Raw genomic sequence first — 18,613 nt, forward strand, 5'->3', positions numbered from 1 at the left:
AATAAAATTTAGCTATTAATAAAGATAATCATGAACAATCTTTTAGAGTAGCCAATATTTTGTTTTATCTTGTACCAAGGATAATTGGAGTAAACTTCAAGGCTCTGTTATATAGAGGAGAAAAAGATCTTAATGTTTGCTATTTCCTTCCCATGTGTAGTGATTCAACCTTAATAAAAATTATCAAAATAGTTATTTTTAAATCTTATTAAAGAAAAATTACCTAAATGTATGAGGCGACACTCTGCATTGAAAATTGTTCCCGGTTACCCACAAGGTTTCTGCCTCTTGTGACTCTGCTTATCTTAACTGCTTCCATATAATTCAAACTAGTGTTGACAAGAACATCTCCATAATTATTTATTGCCTCTTTCTGCTCTTACTTAGATCAGTAGTTCAAAAACTTGTTCAAGTAGTAAAATTCTAAAAAGTTATAGTGCTTCTTGTGGATGAGCATATTCTTTATAAAACACTGCAAGATACGATGCACATGGTTTCACGACATGAAAGTTTTATGTGTAGAAAACATGCCTCTATGCGTCCAATACAAAATCTAAAACATGAACACAAAAGCTACCAAACTAAAAAGGATGGAATGTTTAAACATTTTTTTATCTATCGTCTATGTCTCTCTCTCTATATATATGACTATTCATTTCTCAACAGCCAACATTTACTAAGCAATAAACACAAGCAGATATTAAAACTTTAAGAAAATATATGAAAAAAATGAAATGTTAAATGAGAAAGTTCTATCCAATAACTTTTTTTTATGAATTAAGCAAACAGGGTCATTATTTAATCTTAACAGTGGAATCCAAACAATTCCTCTTGGTCAGTTAGAACCCCTGAGTAGACTTAGTCTAATCTGCCTCTGTGTATTATGGAGACTTTATTTTTGCCCTCTGGGTTCGCACTTACATTTGACATAGGCTTTTCCCTCAGGCACTACCCACAGCTTTGTTTCTGGTAGATTCCAGAGGGCAGGTCTTGTTCTTGTTAACTCCTGGACCACTACTATCATCACAATGTAAACAGGATCCTGCGGAACCAGCCTGTTAATTAACTTGAGCCCCTCACAGTAGAGAGCTCTACTCTCTTTTAAGGCAATAGAAGTTTACATGGAAACAGTCTATTTTAATAAACTGTCTCAACAAAAATGGTATAAAAGACAGCATATTTTTAAAAAGCTCTTCTAAGAAATGCAATTTTATTTCTAATTTCATTTTAGAAAATAACTCTAAATTGAATTTCATTGAGGGTCTACAAAGAATGCCACAATTCAAATTTACTACTGTTAAAAGTCTAAGGACATTCCCCTAATCTGGAGAACTATTATTTTAGATCTACTAACTCTTTTGGTGGTTGAGGGGAATTTAGCATACATAAAGACTTACTATCAAGCAACTTAAAAAAAAATTCCTTACAGAAATACAGGGACACATGATTTATACACTCTTCCAGTTTCCTTAAATTCAACTGAGGAAAAATTGAAAAGTAAAATTTATAAAGTAGAAAAGCATCTGGATAGTAAAAGAGACCCTAGGCTTTCATCTACTGTGGTGATTTGTCTGAACATATGCTTAGAGAACTCAGTCATGAGGGGCAACCCAGGAGCCCCAAGTTCAGTGATACTTCTGCAGGGGAAAATGAGTCCCATTCTTAGTTGCTTTTAAAACTTTTTCTTTCGCTTAAGGAAAAGAAAAATAAAGAAGCTATTTGCAAAGACTTCTTCAGAAAGAGTGGTGACGTGCTGACACGAACATGTCCTATATAAGAACTGCTCAAGTTCGCCATCACTTCTCCCGGAACTCTGGCCTAAGTCTTACCTTGAATATGTGTAACTCCTCCAGTACTACCTCTTCCATTTTCCACTTCTCCTTTGAAATGCTGACAACTTTTAGGACTGTTCCAACGTCTGAAAAAATACATTACACGTGATCCTGTTGTTTCTACTTCAATGTTTAGTTAAGCATTTTCCTAGCAACCTTCACATGGCTCCCCTCATTTTTTTTCAATGCCTTTCAAGCAATCAGGTTAAACAAGGCAAGCGAGAAGTGAAGCTTAATGTATATGATTCTCCCCTTTTGAAATACTATAGCTTTCAGCTCATAAAACACATTTATAAAAAAAATATTAAAAGACACACATTCACAGTGTATTCCTAACACAAGGAATAGAGATGTCTCCTTTAAAAATTAGTTGAAAGGGTAACAAAAGAGGAACAACATTTTTGGAACTTAATTTAAAAGGTTAAAATATATTAACAAATTTTCTCTCTCAATGTAAGAAATATTTATTCAGTGCTTATCCAGTTCACCATGAAAGATAAATATATATATTTTTAATAATCTTAACAAATGTAAGAGAAATCATTGAAGCTATCTACATGGGGGAAGTAGTAGCTCACCCATAAAATGTATTTTTACTTACAGAAATATAATTAATGGGCTAGAAAATAAAATTTTGTCAAATTATTTTAGTTCAATTTAAAAGAACTAAACATCACAAGATTAATCATATATTGCAGTCCACAAGGTGGCATGTTATTACAGAAAGATGATCAAAAGAACATTTTAGAAAAAGATCCCATTTGGAAATTAATATATAGACTGACTTACACATAAAAATAAATTTAAAATAGTTGCTTTTAAACTTCTGAGCACAGAGGTTGAAGTAGGTTAACATGTATGGTAATATCCTATTTGTACAAAGTAGTCTGGATTATTTGTTTTTAAATGACTCTAGGATCTTTGAAAAATATTAAATATATATTTTCTGAATGTCATAATTGAAAATCAATCTATCTTAGTATCCTCATAATTTTCTAAGTAAAAGTTAGGTAGTACCACCTAGTGGCTAAATGGCTTTTCTGACCCTGAAATGTTGAAGAACTAGGTATGAGCTTTGGGTGGGCAGTGCAATTAAGGGGCAAGCTCATTAGAATTAATGACAAACTAATTATTTCATGTTTTGATGCTTCATTAGTAATCTCTGTAGTCTTGAAAGTTTTACTTTTTTCCCTGGGCCTTGGTACTGCCGTCTGCAACATAATCAGGTTTGACAACTGGTGTTCTTGAAAGTCCTCTGAGTCTGTCACACAGACGCTTCCTAATAAACTAACTTTTGTAAAACCAATATATTTTAAAAAATAAAATTATTCTAAAATTTTTTTATAGTCCTAAAAACATTTCAATAAAAATGTCCATTTCTTAAAAACTAATCAAAGTTCTATTTCTTTATGCAATGCATGATCCATCAAATTACATAACATTATCTAGGATGTAGTGCTTTTGTTTTAATGATACATATTATCTTTACTGCCAATACAATTCACAGGACATAATTAGATATTTTTTTGAGATGCACCAAATAAGCAATATTTCTTTCCCTTGGAAAAAAAGGTAATCATTTAATAATTACTGAGTTGGCAGTCAAACAAATAAATAAAGTGGGTTCTAATAATGAAAGTGATACTTAATCCACAAAATTCAAGGACAGGAAAAATAATCACCAAGTAGTTTCTACTTTAAGTTCTTTACAAATTAATGATTAACTTTTTTGAAAACACCATAAGCCAACTAAGTCAGTGATTCTAAAAATTGGGTGAAGGGATCCTTTGGGGTAAGATTATCAAATATCTCTGTAGAGAGAGGGAAATGTGAAGTTTGAAAATAGAGAAGCTTTGCTTTACCTACTTGTTTTAGTCCATAGTCATTCAACAAATATGTATTGAGCACCTCATTTGCAGCAGGCACATTGCAGTCGTAATATAGTAGTATATTTTGAAAGCTCGCATAACACTAATGGAGGCTGGGAGATATGTATGATCATCGAGTAAAAGCACATGTTATGCAAGTTAAAAAAAAACACTGACTGGGTATTAGCTAATAGTTACTCATTTTGATTTTGGCCGGTAAACTTTTTTGAAGTTTTTGTTTTGTTTGTCTAATAATGAAAAATTCATTTGAAAGAAGGCATAACTTGGCTCTAGCATACCTGTTCCAAGAAACATCACATCGTACTGGCCATCTTCTGCGACAACGTGATCCACCACAATCTGTGTCAGTCTGTAATCCACATTGATGCGCTTGAATGTTGGTCCTCCCACAACTGGATATACTGGTTTATACATCACAGGGTGCCGCTTTATGAAACTGATGACATCGTCTGGAAAATCTCGGGTGGATTTAATCAGTGGGTCATAGGTTTTGCTTGGACACTGAAAAATGAGGAGGGGAGTAAAGGCATTGTTCACACATCTGAGAAATTTTCACTTATAATAAAGTTTTTAAGCCTTATCATTGATAATATTAAAGGAATGGTCACCAGAATCAATATGAAATCACATGTATTGACAGATGTAAATAAATGCGGCTTACCTGGAGTGTATATAAATCCAGTTTTTTGCTTTCAAAAATATTCTTAATTATTACAATGAAATATTATCCAGCCACACAAAAAATGAAATCTTACTATTTGCAACATAGATGGACCTTGAGGGCATTATGCTAAGTGAAGTAAGTCAGACAGAGAAAGACAAATACTGTATGATCTCACTTATGTGTGGAATCAAACAAAAGAGCTCAAAGATACAGAGAACAGATTGGTGGTTGCCAGATGTAGAGGGTGCAGGATGGGCAAAGTGGGTCAAAGGGTACAAACTTCCAGTTATAAATCCTGAGGATGTAATGTACAGTATGGTGGCTACAGTTACTAACATTGTATTCCATATTTGAAAGTTGCTAAGAGTAGATCTTAAAAGTTCTCATCACAAGAAAAAAAATTGTAACTATATATGGTGACTGATGTTAACTGGACTTATTGTGATTATTTTTCAATATGTACAAATATCGAATTATGTTGTACACCTGAAACTAATGTTATATGTCATTGATACCTCAATAAAACATTAATTGTGCACATATTTTAAATCTTTTATCAATGTCCAGTTGGGCTCTTGCTTTTGAAATACTTTTCAGTTGCATAAGCACAAGTAAACATTGATAATTCCAATCCATATCTTTTCTTCCAAGAAGTATGACTTCAGAAAACCAAATACAAAACCCCCATGCTAGATATTTCTATTGTCTTTTGAACTATTCTTTTCTTGAATTAGCCTCAGATCTCAAAAGACAACTGTCTTTGCTTGTTGGCAGATGGAATGGCTAATGATCATCAAAGAGAACCTTATGAAACAAATTATCATGCTTATTAAAGCTTCCCAATGTTTCTCCAAAAAGATTTCTGAATTATATCCATTTACCTGTATTTTCTAAAGTTTCCAAAGTGAGCTCTTTTCTTGCAAAGGTACATGAAATTTGAGTTGAAATAATTAAGAGAGTGATCTATAAACATTATTATTTTCAATTTCCTTTAACTAATGTAAAATTTGTTTTAAATTAAAACCATGATTGTTAATAAAACGGAACAAATCAACATGTCATAAAATTACTTGTAAAAGAACTTTAATAGTTTAATATCATAATTATCTAGTTTTTCATAACTGGCGTGAAAATTTACTGTGAGCAAGTCAACAACTCTTCCCCTAAAGGATCTGTGGGGAAACCCTCAGGGAATTTTTCACTTCTGTCTAAAATCCGCTTCCTGTGCGCCTTTTGACATCCACTAATTCAATAGTTAGCATACCCTGCCCCCTGGTGGTAAAAGTAAAAACTTCACACTGGTATGAATTCAATGTGCCTCTATCCAAAAACATGAAAAGGGAATTACTTCATAAATCCCTTCAAAATATTACTTCAAATATCTCCCCTCCGACATACTGAATCTATTTTATGATTTTAGTGTATTGTAATTTAGTAAGTTATCTCAGAGAGAACAATGCTGTTACCACATTTGAATTCTTAATTGGCTAATACATTATTTTGGAATGGAAAAGTTTAGCTGTATGATGCAGACATAGAAAAGAAAATGAGTAATATTAAGGAAAGTTTATAAGAAAGTGCTGCTTTCTCCCTGTTTTAGTTTTTAGACAAGTTGAAACATAATCTCCACTGAACTGAGCCACTTATACCCAACACTAATTAGAATCTTGTCAAGGCTCGAAATTGTACTTCTCAAAGCATTCATGAGCGTCATTCTCAAGGAACTAAAGATACTGGAGTTAGTCACAATAAATGACCGTGACCTCAAATTTACAGCAATAAAATCATAATAGCTCACTAAATTACAAGAAATAGCAAAGAAGTTGTACTTTTAAAAAAATCTGTTAATAATTTGCTATAAATAGCTTGAGAATATATTTATCTTTCATAAGAATATTGCATGTGAAAAGAAACTGATCTTTTCTTGATCAGTTTTATTGACTTGTGCCAGGTCTGCACCAAAATGGTAAGAAATGTCCTAGAATGTTAGCCATTTGGTACTTACTGATCATATTCCTAGCTGGATGTTGGTCTAAAGATCTAAGTCTGTATCTTCAGTCATTGTTTCTAGCACTTTGCTTTCAGCCAAGTGAAATCTGTCAACTCAATAATGCAAGGAACCCTATATTAAGTAGATTAAGCTGTAACTCAAAATGGATACGGAGCTCAAATGATACAAAGCTCTTGCCCAATTACAGGCTGCATGTTTGAGACTCAGTCAAAGGCCATTCATAGTGGGCTTATAGCTTATAATGCCTGTGGTACTGTCTGGTGGGTCTATTATTAAAATCAAAGCAAATGCAAGATTTCTGCCTGCATTACATTTTTGAAACAGCCCTCCAAGTTAAGAAAAACATCTCTTTTGACTTTGTAGCTATAATCATGCAGTAGCCAATATTTCAAAGGAAATAACATCATGCCATTCAAGTCAGTTTTTTATATCAAATTTTCAAACCGTAAGAAATTTTAATGTGAGAAAGGATAGGTGAATGAAGCTAGGAACATTCATCAAAGAAACAAACGTGATAATTTTCCTCATTGTTCACCTCTGACAAAGAAGTTTAAGTGTAATAAAATCTAACAAAAAGAGAAGGGAAACCTGGCTTCTATTGACTTATAAAATGATCTTTGAAAATGTATTTTTTTTCATATGGCAGCTTTTCCTCATGGCGTGCTGCCAGTGTTTGGATAAGATCTTTATCCTCTAGGTTGCTGTGTGAGATCTCTCTGGTCTGCGTCTCCACTCTGCTTTCACAAATGAAAGTGATTTGGTAGACATACTCCCTGAGGTTTAAGATAGTACAGTTTGAACCAAATATTTAAAACCAGTGGAATTTTTCCTTTGATATCATAGCTGCATCTCACACAGATCTAAAAATAACTTGGGATGCCAAGTGTCTTATGCAGGTAAATGGGAAGTAGGAGAGAAAAATTCCATAAAGGAAAAAGAGAAAGCGTGGGGAAATGCTACATCTAAATAACCATATTCAATTATTTTCCTTCCACAAATCCTAGAAAACTTTTCTATTGCAGCTATACATCACAGGTATTAAAAATCAAACGAATTTTTCTCTGTATGTATGTACTTTAAGTTCTACCTGCCGACTCAGTCCATCTGAATATACTGTAGAGGGCAATTTATTTCTGCTTCCAGCTTTCTAACATTTGTCTGACTTCCATCACTTTAGCTCCTGTGACTGTAAGAAATAAATCAGGGAACTTATCTGTGTCTCCACCTACTGTTTCAAAAAACTCTAAGACAGTTTAAAATATGAAGAGAGGAAAAAAAAAAAAAAAAAAAGAGCGAGCTATTACCAAAACTCTAAAATGTCCGTATGTTGCTAGAAACAATACCAGCACAAGAGCAGAAGAGAAAAGGACCTGCCTAGGCAGCTCTGAGATGAAAAGGTAAACCCAGTGGCAATAAGCCCTGGTTGCATGCCTATCGCCCAGGGCTGGCTGCCACCCTGACTAGGTGTGATCGTGTTATGCTTGGCACGTCTGCATGTTTGCAGAGGGCCTTCAGTCGTGCAGTGGGAAGCAATGGATAAGAGGAGAAAAATGGGTTTTATCCAATGAGAGAACTTTGCCCCTTGGCAAGGCCCCAGACAGCTGTTACAAGTTTTCTCCCCCTGCTGCTTCAGGCTATTCTCTACAGGTTGCAGTTTCCTTTAAAACAAATCAGAGGGATGATCAGTTGGAGGGAAGGCATGGCATGAAGCACAACTGAACCGGGCTTTCATTTTCAGCAAAATGGGAAAAATAAGCTAAATGTATAAAGAAGTCTCATTTTTATTTATAAAGTAAAACATGCAAATTTAATAGGTGCCATCCTATCCCCCTACTTATTCCTCTAAGAGTCAGTTTATAACATATATGGGCAAAGAGAGATGCTATATTCAATATGAGATAAAGGGCCAGAGATAAAAATATACAGGTAAATCTATCTTTTTTTGAAGGTTCTCTTTTTTTTAGAAGGATTTCTATACCAGAAAAATGAAAACATGATTGAATGGAGTAAGTAGCCTGGGATTTGGAGAACCTCATTTTAAAAGCGAATGTTGGCCCTATGGAAAAGAAAGCTGAAAGCCAGTTGAAGAGATTGATTTGTTATTTGAATCAGCTGCCTTTCACCATTTGTGAGAAACACAGCCTATATACAGTTAAAGGAAAATGGCAGAGATGTTGTCATACACCCTTAGGAACCTGGAGTCAGGAGGCCCAGATTCTAGTCCTGCCTCTGCTTCTCCTTTCTAGAATAAAAAACCTAGAAGGGGGACTTCCCTGGTGGCGCAGTGGTTGAGAGTCCGCCTGCCGATGCAGGGGACACGGGTTTGTGCCCCAGTCCAGGAAGATCCCACATGTGCGCGGAGTGGCTGGGCCCATGAGCCATGGCCACTAAGCCTGTGCATCCAGAGCCTGTGCTCTGCAATGGGAGGGGCCACAACAGTGAGAGGCCCGTGTACCGCAAACAAACAAACAAACAAAAAACCTAGAAGGGTTAGAATTAAAGATATCCTATCCAATAAGTGGAAAGCCATGCAGTGAACAAATGTTGGTGAAAAAAAAAAAACGTGAATTTAATGATAGAGAGGCATCTATGAGCTAGTAATACATAAAATGAGATTTTCCCAAAGATTTCCATCTACTTTAAATTAATTAGGAACTTTAGTTGAAACAAAAGAAACACCAATGAAATTTTAGACATATTCTTCAGATGCATAAATGAGAAGACAGTGTGACACTGTGAGGGAATTCTTCCATTTTTTTTTCCATCCCATTTGGATCTCTCACAGTCTAACACTATACAAATCAAAAGGAAGTTTAGGATATGACTTTTGGACTCTCTTTTTGCACCCTTATTTTTGAATCAATCTTAAAACATCTTTTTTTCTAGAAATATAATCAAGAAAATCCTTACTTAATGGGGCCAGTCTAGGTTACAACTCAGATCTAATTTAGGGGATTCATGAAGACATACAATTCTAAGAGTCATCAGCTCTATAAAAACAGTGTGTTACAGGAATATGTCATTGCTCAAGCCAAATATTTTAGGTAGATCAGGAAGAGAAAACAGGGTGTCTGAAGAGTTTTGGAACTCATGAATTTCATGTTTTATTTCAAAACCCTGCTGTTGAGGACCTGGGCCAAGGTAAAAGTTGGAATTTCTCAGCAGTCATTCTAGTTCGAAGTGAAGTAAAATTGCACATATCCAGTCTGCTATAAGAATTGAGTTATTGTCATTATGTATTATTATCCTATGATATGATACAATATCTCCAGGATTTGCTCTTTTTTTGAAGCAAAATCATAAGTCAATCTCAGTGAATGATGCTTAGATATGTCAGAGGAAAAAACGCTTTTCTGGAACAGGTGGATATGCCAGGACCCGCACCTGGTCCATGACAGAATTTTTAGTAAGATGAAGTTTCCAGTGGCCCTGGAAAAAAATTTTGTGATTTTTTTTCACTGTGTTTTACGTGTTGGAAAGTTTAATAATTTGGTGGGAAATAAATAAGGACTGTTAGACATAACTTCATCCACATCACAGTTTGGGAGATTTTATCTCAGAGAAGAGAAGGGACAGTAAAGCCTCTATTGCAAAGAGGGGAATCTATTTACCTTTATTTTTCATTTACTCTAGAGAAAAACCCATGTGAGGAATTGTACATGGTGGGGCTTCTTGTTTAGATGAAGACTTGAAATGTTATAGAAAGGACGATATTTCATTACTTTACATATAATGGTAGCTGAAAAATCATTTAACATTGTCTTTGTAGTGGGTCAGTTAAATCAAGGATCTGATTAATATATGAATGTGACTTCAGAAAAGGGATTTTAATTTTTCTAAAGATCTGAATTCCTAAAATAGAATTGGAGAGGGGAGATGTTTTTTCAGGGATTACTTGAGATTAAACAACTCTTAGTTTTTACAGCACATTTCAGGATTTTTCTCTTTTTCTCACTAAAAGGACAATAGCATATTATCTATTCTCAGGTATACACCATAGAAGGTCAGTAAACATGAAGAAGGAGGCTAGCTTAGTGGTTTTGGTAGTTTATGAGACTTAACAGGAAACAAAAGCAACAACAACAAAAACAATTAGGAAGTTCTAGCTGAAAATGAGCATATGTATTCAATGTGTCCAGTGCCAGACAGTGTAGGAGACAGAGCTGGGGTAAGAGATCACGTCTTTAGTATACAGTCAAGGATGCTTTTCACCGTATCATGGTGTTCCTTGAACTATGGCTTTGCTTCAAATGTTTGAACCAAGGAATTCACAGGTATCCTCAGAGTCACCATTTGCATCACCTCTTTCTAATACCTATACACACGAAAAGAATGCGTTTTGCTGTTGTTTAAGCTATTAATGGGAATTTTAATGTATTTATCATTCACCAGTATATACACAGTAAAAACAAGTTATTAAATTAAAAAGCAGTACCTATAACTACCTCTTTTTGCTCCCTACCAAAAAAATGAAGCCTTAGTTGGGAAATTCATGTGTAAGTTTTGATCTTTAAAAGTAAAGGTGAAACATTTAACAGTAAAAGCAGTAACTATTTGGGAGGAAATGGAATTTAAAAATGAATTGTTATTTTTACAAAATGAGAGGTTTAGAAATTGTTTAAAAACTATGGGAAAATGATTCAGGAGCAGCGAAACAAACATTTCTTTAATGTTTTAACTTTAAGAACTGCACATTTTGTCTATTGTGAATAGTGCTGCAAGTGAACATGGGAGTGCTAATCTCTCTTCAAGATCCGAATTTCAATCCATTTGGGCAGATATCCAGAAGTAGGGTTGCTGGATCATATGGTAGTTCTACTTTTTAATTTCTTGACAACCCTTCATACCATATGTGGAAACAACCTAAATGTTCACTGACTGATGAATGAATTTTAAAAAATGTCTATAGGGCTTCCCAAGTGGCACAGTGGTTGAGGGTCTGCCTGCCAGTGCAGGGGACACGGGTTCGAGCCCTGGTCCAGGAGGATCCCACATGATGCGGAGCAACTAGGGCCAGGCGCCACGGCTGCTGAGGCCACGTGCCACAACTGCTGAGGCCTGCGTTCCTGGAGCCTGTGCTCTGCGGCAAAAGCCACCACAATGAGAAGCCCATGCACCGCAACGGGGAGTAGTCCCTGCTCTTCACAACTGGAGAGAGCCTGCGTGCAGCAACAGGGACCCAGCACAGCCAAAAAAAAAAAAAAAGTGTCTATACATATAGTGGAATATTATTCAGTCTTGAAAGAAAGGAAACCCTACCACTTGTGACAACATAGTTAAACCCAGAGGACAATACACTAAGTAAAATAAGTCAGCCATGAAGGACAAAAACTGCTTAATTCCACTTATATATATATAAAACATAGTCAAACTCATAGAAGCAGAGAATAGAACTGTGGCTGCCAGGGGCTCGGGGGAGTGGAAAATGGGAAGTCATCAATCAGTGGGTATAAAATTTCAGTTACACTGGGTAAGTTCTAGAGAGCTGCTATACAACATTACAGCCTGTAGATAATAATACATTACTGTACACTTAGAAATCTGGTAAGTGGGTAGATCTCACGATAAGTGTCCTCACCACAATAAATTTTTTTTCAAAAAGTCCTCTCTTCTCACCTTTCTGATAAGAGAATAGTTTAAAAACTAAAGCTCACTTTCAAGTAAACATGTATTAATATTTACATTTATGCATAAATCATAAAAACTCCTTATCAACACAGAATGAAACTACAGAGTAAATTTTTAATAATAAATCAAATGTCAAAAATAAAATCTTCTGCCTTTACAAATCTTCCCTAGATTTTTTTGCCTGATCTCAGTTTGGTTTCTATATCTGACCTGTTATCACTCATTGTATGGTAGATTCTTCTATACTGCATTTCACTTGGAACTTATTACCAAGACCCAGCAGTTCAGTAAGGCCCATCTGAACGAAATATAATTTGTTCAGAGACTCTATTTGGACACCAGAGGGCAGAAGAATCACTTGAAGTGAAGGAATTCTGTAAGCGAATCTTGTGCATTCTTGAATTTCCAGGCTTATTAACATTGTAGAATAGTGATATCATTGTAAGGCTAGGAGTTTAGGTTTGACTTTTTATCACAGGAAGTACAGAAGTCTGTCAAACTAAAAAAATTAAGTAGCTATGGCACACAGAAAGTTCTAATGTTTATTTACCGGAGTGATAATGTCAACAGAAGGCACTGCTGGGAGAACAACTTAGAATTCAACCTCAATAGCAACATGGCTGAGAAAATGTAAGTGCAAAGGTGGTTTTTAAAATAATCTATTTAAAATTTTTAACATAAGTGGAAAGAGGCTTTTAGAGTAAAGATCCTGACATTTCATAGAAAGCCAATTATTCAGCAATGCTTTGATTAAAGTAAGATGTGTTCCCCTGAATTACAATAAAAGAAATGACAAGTGCAATAAGGCTTCAACACTTCACTATTACTTTTGTAGAGAACAGACTGATTTCTGGAGAAACAATGTAAGGTTCTGTTTGGTTGTTTGATTTTATCACTTTGAAGGCAGAATGGCATGGGGGTTAATGGCATTTGATTTGGAGTTACATGGCTCTAAATTTAATCCTAGTCTCACCACTTTAAAAACTATGAGACCATGAGCATGTGCTTACCCTCACTGGCTTTTTCTATTTATTTTTTTAAATTGAAGAATAGTTAATTTACAATGTTGTGTTTGTTTCCGGTGTACAGCAAAGAGATTCATTTATATTCATATATATATATATATATATATATATATATATATATATATATATATATTCTTTTCTCAGAATCCATTATAGGTTATTACAAGATATTGAATATAGTTCCCTATGCTATACAGTAGTACCTTATTGTTTATCTATTTTATATATAGTAGTGTGTATCTGTTAATCCAAACTCCTAATTTATCCCTCCCCCCTCTTTCTCTTTCGGTAACTATAAATTTGTTTTCTATGTCTGTGAGTCTATTTCTGTTTTGTAAATAAGTTCATTTGTATCATTTCTTTAGATTCCACATGCAAGTGTTATCATATGATATTTGTCTTTCTCTGTCTGACTTACTTCACTTAGAATTATAATCTCTAGGTCCATCCATGTTGCTGCAAATGGCATTATTTCATTTTTTATGGCTGAGTAATATTCCACTATACATATAATATAAATCCCACATCTTCTATATCCATTCATCTGTTGATGGACATTTAGGTTCACTGGGCTTTTTCTTATCCATAAAGTTGGGATAATAATATCTACACCATTAAGTTGTCTGTAAGAATGTACGGATAACATGAGTCCTTATTACTGCGCCTGGATCATAAGACGGGTTCAATAATGGTTTTTGACTAAAATTTCTGGGCTGGAGGTTTGTAGAAAATAAGACTCATAGCTTCACTTAAACAAAAATTACTACAATTAGGCTGCTTAAAGACAAAACAAATGAGCAAGTATGTCAGGAGAATATGTAAAAATAAATGCAGTTAATTTTAGGTAGAGCATTCAGTAGCATATTAATAGGTGAATTTAGGGGATAGGTGAGTATTAGAGAATATCAAAGAATAAAGGAAAAAAGACTGGTCAGAAAACTTCAACATCCCTAGTCACTCTGCCATGTTTGGTGATATGATATTGAGAAAATTATTATTATGGGCATAAGTTTCCTCCTCTGTAAAATGAGAGTGAATTATGCTGTGTCTCTCATCCATTCCGGTTCTTAGATTCTCAGACTTAACAAGAGTCATTACTTGATACACTGTGAAATATAATTTCAATGATTAAATGACAGAGTTATTTAAATGGTAACCTTAGTTTATGGAAAGCTTATTTGTGTAGCAGATTTTCATATCAGATAGATGATATTCCTAACTTCAACACCAGCCCGCCAAATATAAAATATAATGTGGAAAATCTGACTAAGCATTGTATGCAACTAAAAGGTAAGATATCACTGAAAACATAAACAAAGAATTAAGGAAGCCAAAGGTTACACATTTACATACACTTTTAGACATTTTCAAATGTGGTCACAGAGATTTCAAAGAGAGTATAAAAGTAGCTAGTTACTTCGAAATAACTGATACCCTTTAGTTACGGTAGCTTTCTCGATACTCTTGCAAACCTTTCAGGGGGAGTGGTTATCATTATTCTGACAGAGAATAAATTGGAAAAAGATGGTAAATAAAAAAAATTTTTAATATCTCAGTAATATTATTTTCCATAAATAATTTTTTTTAACTGGCTTATCTGGTTGCTCCCCATCTAAAACCAGTGTAGACACATTCTGAGTTTAGTTCAGAACAAGAAAGAATGCCGCTTTTAACTGAAACTATAAATCAAGATAAATAATCCCTGACAGTAACTAGGATATATTTTTTCCCCTAAATTCTATAAAAGAACATAATGTACCTGATCAAAGAGAGTGTTCTAACAGAGTCTTCCTAAGGGAGACTTTGTCTTTCTGTCTCAGTTACCAACAGTGGCCCGAATATGGGCTAAAGATTAGTTACGAGGTATAATTCTCAAAGCTTAGCTTCAGATGCGAATGTGTTTATACATTTACAAAAGCATAGGAAAATAACGATGTTTAGAAAGGATAAAAGAATCATTTTGTTAAATGGCGTTTCCTTATGCCTGATGATATTTTTCCTTTTATCTAAATTATTAAAAAGAAAAAAAGTATTTTTCGTAGTTTGGATACAACTTATTCCCTAGATAATTCTGAACTCTTCAAGAAAATATCTACAGTGTAAACACTTTGTATTTTGAGTACTCCCACAGCAAAGGCTGCTCTGTTTAACATAAGGAGGTGCTTCTTTCCTTACTGATGAAAACCCTCCTCACTGACATGTATGTTTTACTATTCAGGGGTCACATATCAGAGAAGTGCCCGTGTGCTTCTGAGCAGAGACATGTAAGGTGGGAGTTGCCTTTAGGCTCCCATGAAATTCACAGGTCTCTCAGGGAGAAGCAGGGAAGTGGTGACAGCAGCCACCTCTGCAGCATCTCCAGTCTACACTGTCAGATGGGATCTGGATGTATCAGCAGGTGGGCATTTTGATAATCAACTTCCTAGTATTATGATAATCAACTTCCTAGTATTATAAGAATCAACTGCTGTATATAGGTAGGGAAATAAATTTCAGTAATGAATGTGGGTGATTTCAACCCCAAATTCTTTCTCCTGTAACATCCAGATAATTAAAGATTTGTTTTTAATGGCCTGAATGGTCACAGTCTTTATTTTTTAGAATAAACATATGTAGAAACAACTCAGAGTATGATAGTCTCTGACAGTTAACCCCAGAATCCTAGTATGGTAAAATTTCCCTAGCTAGAGAGCGCTCTGAAGTTTTACCATCCTCCTCAAACAAAAAACAAACAAACAAAAGAAACTCAAACAACCTTCACATATATAATCATTATATATACTGTGTATATTCAGTAAAAGATCTTCCATGGAAGGGAAAAATAGATATAATTTAACATAAAAAGTTTTTAATGTAGTATCAAAGAACAAGGACTCAGAGCTTGGACTCTACCAACAAGATATCTGGGTTTAAAACTCAGTTGCATCACTCACTAGCTTTGTGACCATGGGCAAGTTACTGCACTTACCTGTGCCTGAGATAGCTCATCTGTAAAATGGCATTAATAATAATAGCATTTGCTTTATAGAGTCATTATAAAGATTACATTAAGATGTATAAGGCCTTTAGAAGAACACCTACACCCTATGTTACTGTTTAAAAAAATAACAGAACAAGCAAGTACAGCTTTGATGTTCAAAGAAAATTAAAAAGTGAATATTGAAAATCATAATATTACTTGCAGAAAGTTTTTTCCACCAAAGTTGAGATTATCCTATAATCAGTTCAGAAACATCCCTGAAACATATTGAGGAATTATGAAAGGGAAAATAGACATGGCTATTTCATGGCTAAGTGTGGTTCCCAAATTTAATTAGGTTACATAACAGGAAGATGAAAAGAGAATTCAAAAATCCTGGCTACCAGCTGTTTTCTCTTCAAGAACAAACATAAGATAAAACTCAGTAGAATTAGATGGGTTACATCAACGATTTTTCTGGGATTTTGATGACTATTTTGAGCTCTTAGTAGAAATATTCATAATGAATCCTAACTTTTTAAAAGAGGCATTTTACCTTTATATTAGGCCAATTAACTAATTCTAAAATATTTAAATAACAAATTGTTTTAATCACATCAACAAAACAAAAGCCTTCCATTTATAATGCACATACAGATTTTAAGTTGCAAAGTTCTTTCAAAACAGATGCAGAAACTCTGAAACACATTTCTTACCTGTTTCATTTCTGCTCTAAACATGGCTTATGCTATTTGAATAGAATTTTGGACTCAGAGCTTTCTATGTCTTTTCCACATCTAAAATATGCATATAATTCCAAGGCGCAACATAATAAAGAAAAGATAAATGCAGAACAAGAGAACAGATCATTTAAGTGAACGATTATAGCAGATGTAGTCTTTTAAAGGTAGATGTGGGGACTAGAAGACTCTTAACTACATGCAGAGCTGTATGTGATGAATAAATACTTATTAGCATTTCCTTCTAACTTGGAATATTTGTCATTCTAGATACTAAATCATTTTGATGATTCTATAGACATGTTGAGGATAAACACTATATTCTCAGAGTAGTCTGTTCCTTACGATATAGCCCATTGTTTCCTGTAGTATTTAAAATTCTTACTCAAATGAAAAATGTTAAGTTCCAGTGAAGGTCAGACATACTAACACATCACTGTAAATAAACAGTTATTTTAAAACCACAGTGCATGTTGCTGTGGTGAATAGCATAGTTTATTATAATAGGATTAGGAAAAGAATATGGACTTAAAATACTTTGATTACTAAGTATGGATACATACTGTACCAGGTCGGGGATAAGGAATTCTTCCATCATACTGCACCCAACGATGATCTGCACTTTCCTTATGCGCATATGGACCATTGAAAACTGCTCTGATGTCGGCCATGCTATACACACATACAGCAGAGCCTTTGAAGATGGAGCTGAAAGAAAGCAACATGATTCAGTCATTCACTGGTCCATTTAGTGGACATTCACTGAGCACATGCTATAACCAGGTGCTGTGGACACATTTATTCTGGACATTCTATCTGACAGGTGTGGCAGACAAAATGTGTGTATGTCCTCAAGGAGCTTACAGCCAAGTAATCTTGAATAAGTTTTGATAACACTTATATTACAGGTAATTATAGTAAACTAAGCAAGCACACATATGGATACCCAATACAAGGCTGTCTGGTAAGTTTTCAGGGAGTAGGCAGCATCTAAATTGACATCTGATGGACAAATAGGAATTACCTGGAAAAATTGGAGGATAGACAGGAGTATGCAGGAAAGAGTATTATATTTATTCACATGCTCTTGAATTTTTTTTTTAAAGGCAGAACTCTTCTTTTTTTTTTTTAGAGTTTATTAATTAATTAATTAATTTTTGCTGTGTTGCGTCTTCATTTCTGTGCAAGGGCTTTCTCTAGTTGCGGCGAGCGGGGGCCACTCTTCATCGTGGTGCACGGGCCTCTCACTATCGTGGCCTCTCTTGTTGCGGAGCACAGGCTCCAGACACGCAGGCTCAGCAGTTGTGGCTCACGGGCCTAGTTGCTCCGCGGCATGTGGGATCCTCCCAGACAAGGGCTCAAACCCGTGTCCCCTGCATTAGCAGGCAGACTCTCAACCACTGTGCCACCAGGGAAGCCCCATGTTCTTGAATTTTATTTGAAGTTATTATAGCATAATGCCTTCTAAAGAACTTACAAAATCAGAAGTTACATTACCTACTTTTTAAAAAAAGGAATATTTAGATATATAAATAATAAATATTTATCTGTTTTCTTAAAGTGAGTGAATATCCATAAATATTGGCTATTAATGATTTCCTCATATAATTTTTATTAATTTTAAAAACACTGAAATAATCTTTTTGCTCCTTCATGAATTTCTGAGTTTATGTATATAACTTATGTGATGCTTAAAATTAATCATGATTACACAGGAACGGGGCACATCTAATTAAGAAGCAGCAAAGCTCCATGAGAATTCAACAAATTTTTGCAAACTAATGATGGAAATTGTTAGCAGCAGCATCAGATATTTCATCTTGGTTTTATTTCCAGAAATTAAAAGGTATTTTCTCTGAATCTAA

General features: G+C 34.6%; 1 protein-coding gene across 2 annotated transcripts in view; it reads right to left on the reverse strand.

Moving 5' to 3' along the window:
• The window catches only part of SEMA3D (semaphorin 3D), a 210,103-nt gene that overhangs the window by 25,514 nt on the left and 165,976 nt on the right, over window positions 1-18,613 (reverse strand). For both annotated transcript variants that reach the window (XM_082632043.1, XM_082632042.1), the window contains 3 exons: window positions 17,312-17,456; window positions 4,000-4,222; window positions 1,830-1,918 (listed from right to left, as the gene is read on the reverse strand). In XM_082632043.1, the coding sequence (XP_082488169.1) occupies window positions 1,830-1,918; window positions 4,000-4,222; window positions 17,312-17,456 (457 nt within the window). The remainder of the gene's footprint in view (window positions 1-1,829; window positions 1,919-3,999; window positions 4,223-17,311; window positions 17,457-18,613) is intronic.

Source organism: Mesoplodon mirus (assembly GCF_964341445.2).
Source record: "Mesoplodon mirus genome assembly, chromosome: 9".
Classification (NCBI taxonomy): Eukaryota; Metazoa; Chordata; class Mammalia; order Artiodactyla; family Ziphiidae; genus Mesoplodon; species Mesoplodon mirus.